Source organism: Centruroides sculpturatus, unplaced genomic scaffold (assembly GCF_000671375.1).
Source record: "Centruroides sculpturatus isolate CEXI.00-Female unplaced genomic scaffold, Cexi_2.0 scaffold190, whole genome shotgun sequence".
Taxonomy (NCBI): domain Eukaryota; kingdom Metazoa; phylum Arthropoda; class Arachnida; order Scorpiones; family Buthidae; genus Centruroides; species Centruroides sculpturatus.
The window spans coordinates 243,879-250,335 of NW_019384543.1; the positions used below are offsets into that span (position 1 = coordinate 243,879).

Here is a 6,457-nt window from a genome sequence, read left to right on the forward strand (position 1 = left end):
GTTTTATATGAATTCCATGTTGTACGAGTCACTTAGATTTTATGAATACGTGTGCCGGGCTGTGAACGGCTCACGTATTTGTAAAATCTAAGTGACTCGTACAACATGGAATTCATATAAAATGGAATTATCAACAGTGTTATAGGGGGGTCGACTGTACTATTAATTACTTCTGAAAAATCCTAATGAGAAGAGAAAAGCAATTGACATTGGACAATTCTTTAACCCCCACAAACGGAAAAAACATGACTAATAAAATTGCAAGACTGTGTATAAATGTATTTTTACTATTACGTATAAATAAATGTAGTAAAAAAGTATATATTTTTTGTTTTTTTGGAGTCTCCAGAACGAATTAATCAAATTCCCATAAAAACCTATGGTAAATCGACAATCGGTTAACGAACAGTTCGGATAATGAACGAAGTCTTGGAACAGATTATGTTCGTTAACCGATCACCCACTGCAGTAATTTTATCAATAAAATTATATTCTGTTTTTTATTATTTAAAATAAAAAACTTTTTTAAAAATTAATTATCTATATATATAAATAAGAATGTTTGTTTGCTTGTTTGTTATGAATTCATAGGCCATTTAACCACTTATTATGAAACTTGCCGGTAATGTTAACATATGCCATTGTCTAACTTAGAAGTATGTATCACTTCACAAATTTTGATTGAATTTCTATATATCAATTATTGTTTGCACTACATGCAGTCAGCAAATCTCATGTAATGTATTGACAAAAAATTTTAAAAATAATGAACTAAATATACCATATAATCTGTGCAGATAAGATGTTAGTTGAATCATAAAAAAAGACCCCCAAAATCTGGGGTCGTCTTATAACAGTGTTCTGCAACCTTTTTCTACTTGCGGCACATCCATGACTCAACATGTCTCACCAAAATGTTATTCCCCTCAGAAGCGTATGATATGATACTATTAATTAATAGGTTAATGGCATTATGCAATTCTATTATTATTATGTTGGGTTTAGTGGGTTATACTCGGTTCACACCGGTGGCTGTGTACTATGCCAGACCAGAGTCAAGGCATAGCAAACAAAACTAAAATTAAATAAGTGTGTCAGTGTCTGTATTCAGGAATTTCCTAACAATATGGTGTGTATTCAATATAGTGGCCATCTGTAGTGTGATATATGTATTTCTATTCAATTGTAATGTTCCCAGGCTTTTGTGTAGTGTGATGTATGTACTTCTATTCAATTGTAATGTTCCCAGGCTTTTGTGTAGTGTGTGTGGTATCACACCTGTACAGGAGACAATGAAAGGTACAATAAGCACCCTATCCATCCTCCACAGATGCCTTATTTCCTGGGCGAGTTCTGTGTACTTGCTAATTTTTTTCAGTGCATGTGTTTTGTACATTGTGAGTGTTTGGAATGGTTATGTCTATAATGTGTGTGATTTTATTGTGTTTGTCGATGAGTGTGATGTCTGGTCTTTTGTGGTAAATTGTTTTATCTGTGATTATGGCTCTGTCATAGTACATTTTGTGCATGTTGTTTTCCAATACTGTCTGTGGAATGTATTTGTAATATGGTTCATAGATGTCTATCAATTTGTGTTTCTTTGCAAGCTCTTGGTGTATTATATTTGCTTATTATTATTATTATTATTATTAAACAGACATGAATACCTTAGAGAAATTTATTTTACATTTTCTTAAAATACAGGTAACCTCCATATAACATGGCACTTCTATAGCACAGATTCACTCTAACACGGTTTGAGAATTGGGTAAAATCCTCATACAACATGAAATGTAATAAAGGGTGCATTCTTTTATACTCCTGCCTAACTCTGCGTGAGCATTCTAATTTTTTTCATGGCTACTTTGAATGCTCTTTCAACAAATAAACCATTTAATGGTTAAATTTTACAATTGGGACCCTTCTTTTGCCTCTAAAAGCTCATATTTCAGAATTATAGATGCCTGCATCATAAAACTATTAATAGTGCGAGCGCCGCCATATTTTTTTCTTTCACCATCGTTCCTAAATGCCTACAAACAGCAATGCACTCCCATCATAGTGGAGATGCAGAGCGACCACTATTAACAAACGCATCCAAAAACTTTTACCAGTTGATGATGCTCATGCTGAGATCATCATATAGGATGAATAATCCTCTGGTAAAATATTTACTTAAATAAGTATTTTACCCTTAAAAAAAAGTGAATAATAAATCTGATTTAAATAAGGATTTAACAGCATGTTTTTTAATTTTTGGAACCTAACCCCCTCTTTTCGCATTAGTTCTTTGTTTTGTATAACACGGATTTGCATAACATGGCAATTTTTTTGGAACGTAATTCTCGTGTTGTTCCAAAAAAATTGCCATGTTATGTGAAATAGATAATTAAGATTAAGATAATTAATTATAGATAATTAAGGTAACTCCCATGTTTTTGTTATACGGGAGTTACCTGTACATAAAAATGTGTGGCTTGTAGTAAAGAATAAACAGAGATCATCTTATTTCATAAGTGTTGCGGCACTTATGAAATAACACTTGAAATACAAGCATAAGAAACACAATGTATATAGTTGAATATTTAAGTAAATTTTGATATTTTTTATTAGGATGGAACTAGATCCCGACAATCCTCAACATGAACAGTATGCTGGAAATCTAGTTGCAGCTTTAGTCCAAGAAGTTGAAAGTAAATTAGCATCAGAAGAAAATTTTCTTATACGTTTAAAATTAAGTGAAGCTGCTACTTTTTTTAAGGTATGACTAATTTTTAAATCTGCATTTATAATATTAGAGATTATAATAGTTTGCTAAGAATAAAAATTAATAAAAACAGAAGTTAAATAGAACGAAATTTTAACCACTGCATGACTGACATCTCAAATGCTAAAAGATGTGTTAATATGCCCACTTTATTGTGGATCTGAAAGTAGAGTTGAAAGGAATTGTCTGGCTGATACATTGGTGTAGTTTCCTACTTCTGCATGTGATTGAAACGTCCAAAAGTTTAACTCTCCTGAGCAATCAAATATGATTATATCTAAAATTAACTAGAAATTCCCTTGTCAAGCATGATGAAATATTTTTTAAGAGAAAATAGAGATTGAAGAAGAGACCTTCAAGTTAATTGACATTGTAATGCAGTTTCTGCAGTCATTGACAGAGCTGTTCTTACTCAATGTTGCTCAAGTCGGACTTTTTGGCCTTCGGGATCTCAGTTGTTCTTATTCTTTTACATCTAGAATTTACCATCACAAATTTTATTCTTATGCCTCAGTGGCGTGCCGTCAGTAGAAGCGGTGGAAGTGTTGCTTCCCTTGTATTTTATAAAAATAAATACATATTAATTTTAATTATATGAAAATAATCGCACAATATTTTATTATAACTGCATTATGTATCTTATTACAAATTTCTATACTATGATTGAGTCATATGACTTCCAGAATGCGACAATGGTTTTGTTGTTCTGTTGGAACAGATATTTTCATGTTAAAATGTTGTTTATTAGTACACAATTTATTATATAGTGTATTTCAGTGTTATAATTGAGTGAAAATGAATGAAGACTAAGTGTAGAAGAAGGCGATGTTGGATCTAGAAAGAAACCTAAAACTGTTGGTGTACAGGCAAAGAAGAAAACACAAAAATACAATGCTCCTTTGGGATGAGATTTGAGCAGCCCGTTGAGCAACTACCTGTAGGGACCCTTTGTCAGCTGCCATGAAAAAAGACATTGAATTAGTTTTAAACGATGAAAGTTTTTCAGAAAAGAAAATAATGGGAACCTGTGTGATTGGGAGAAAACATTTATTGTTCATCTCTATTTTGTAAAATGCCATGTCTTTTTTTGATAAGTCAAAGTAGTAGCCAGTATAACAAAGTAAAAAAAAAAAATTAATATAGTGGTCAGGCAAAAGAAAACATATCATAAGATAGTTCATGCAAAAAAAAAAATCATACTTACCCTGTCCAAGCAAAAAGAAACATGTCCATATTTTAATGTCATATAATTAAATACTAACTATATTCCTATCAAAAACTGCCTTCAGAAATTGATGTTAGATACAAAATGAAAAAAAAGAGAATTTTTACAGGTGTAAAAAAATTTAATAAAAGTTTTTTGCATTTTTCCAACAATTGTTTAGAGTGGACTTGTTTGCTTTTGCATGACATCTCCACAATTGATATGATAATAAAATATTTGGGTCTTGAAAAATGTTAATTTCAGCTAATCAATGATTTGTATAACTTAGTGTTGCTTGTTGAATTTGATAATTTTATGTAATTAATGTTGAATAGTGTGATTTAATTGGAATATTGTTAATTAATTTATTATTACTTAATTTTTATGCAAGCATTATTTTAATAGGAAAATTATTTTCATAATCCAAAACAATTGGTAAGAGTTGTGAAACACTGTCTACAGACTGAGAAGAGAACTGTTCAGCAAGCAGAAAATGTAAGTAGATTTTTTAGTTATGTAGTATAAATTCAAAATAAACCAGTCTAAAATGGATAGTATACAAAACGGAAACCTGTCTAAATGGAAAATAAATCTTAGAACAGAACTATTTGCTAGAATTCTGTCTAATGCAGAAACAATTCTCTCTGGAACTAATTGTATAACTTTGGTGTAAAATGGCATTTATAGATGAATATCTTTTTGATATTAAGTTTATCAAAGTGTCCATTTTCTGAGAAATTTTGTTAGAAACTACTCAATGTTTTATAAAGGTTACAGTTGCTAGAGTCAAAAGAATTTTACTTACTCCATCCTAAAACATCTGACTTGACAACACTGGTTGTGACAATGTTCCTTATGATTATTTCCATTTTTCTAGAAGAGTGAAATTGTTATCAAGAAATATAGCCGCTTTCTTACTTACAAATGTTCAACTTATGAAATTTCAGACATACGAACAATTTGACCATATACAGTAGAGCGTCATTTATCTGAAAGCATTCCAGCCGGCAAATTTAAATTTTCGCTAGTGCTGTGGCGCTGCAATCTTTGGCTATATTTGGGCTACTCCAATATGTTTTTTTGTTGGTGTGCATGTTTTAGTTGGCAGCACTGGCACTTTTGTGTGGTGTTTTTGTGAGGACTGTGTGTCATGCTGAATCAAACGTTTCTGATACTAGATCATCATCTAAAGTGTATATTTTTTGGTTTTTATATTTTTCAATATATTTATTTTGTTTGTAAGAAATAAAGAAATAATTTTTAATGATACAATAGCCATGATTATTATTTTAAAAAGTATACGTTAGGCTTAACATCAACGAAAATTCAACATGAAGCGACACGCAACGGAGAAAATTTTCAACACGGGATAGGTTAATATATTTTTTCGTACGTAATCGGTTATCCGAAAAATAAGTTATCCAAACAACCTCAGTCCCCAATTGATTTGGCTAAATGACACTCTACTGTATCTAAAATTTAAATTTCATGTAGATTCTGAAGTTTACTTGTTGAACTTGGAATGGCATTGGAGTAACAGTGTTTGCTGTGATTGATTGCAATTTTTATAAGAATGAAATGCTTTTGTTCCTTACTTTGGTGTCAATTGAAAATATAAGATGTGAAGTTGTATGGCCAAGTATTCACATTTTATAGCTTTTTTTTTTAAAAAAAAACAGACTATTTTGTTATTAACTTGTAATTATTCCTATTTCAGCTGCCCATAACTTTACCTAGTGTATAAATTTCTTTATGTAACATCTTTTGGAATTTGAGTTGAGGTCTTTAAATATGCTTCAAAAACATCTCAAAAATACAGTAGTAAATATAGTAGAAGAGATAAATGCAAGAAGTGCAGCTCTATTACTGGGGAATCAAAACTTGACAGTATGAAACTAAGTATGTTAGTAGAATACATTATTCTTGTTTACCAACTTACTACTGCATACTACCAAGTGTTTCAAATAGTTATTTCACCTAAGTACATTGATGCTTCAAACACTAACAATAAGTAGTAACTTCACAACCAACAACTGTCTACCCTTAACCATTAACCGGTGCGAAATTCTTTAAAATCGGCGAACGTTTTCGATTCCCCTCCTGGGATCTTCTTCAGGCTTACTTCTTTATATCTTTCGTTATAACCGGATTCTTTAATTCGAATGTTTTTGAAAAAACGTAACGTGCTATTTTTCGAAAAAATTCCGAAAACGGAAGGAATCCACTTGTTATTTCAAATGTAATTTTCTACCAATGGGGAATCATTGTGTGCATTACGTCATAAAACTTGTCTTATAAACTATATTATGATTTATCGTCAATTAAAAATTGCCATGCTGCAGAGAGATTTATTTCTTCTTTGAAATTAATGCATGCGGATTTACGATCGGCTTTAAATATTTCCAGTGCCTCCAAAGTTCTTAGTTGTTCCGTGTGTTGGGTGGTGCGAATAACATGCGCTTCATCGAAGAAAGGTGTGATGTCCG

At 31.3% G+C, this 6,457-nt stretch overlaps 1 protein-coding gene across 1 annotated transcript in view; it reads left to right on the forward strand.

Moving 5' to 3' along the window:
* The window catches only part of LOC111623415 (signal transducer and activator of transcription 5B-like), a 106,716-nt gene that overhangs the window by 36,021 nt on the left and 64,238 nt on the right, over positions 1 to 6,457 (forward strand). The window contains exons 3-4 of the mRNA XM_023365987.1: positions 2,614 to 2,761; positions 4,377 to 4,466. Of these exons, the coding sequence (XP_023221755.1) occupies positions 2,614 to 2,761; positions 4,377 to 4,466 (238 nt within the window). The remainder of the gene's footprint in view (positions 1 to 2,613; positions 2,762 to 4,376; positions 4,467 to 6,457) is intronic.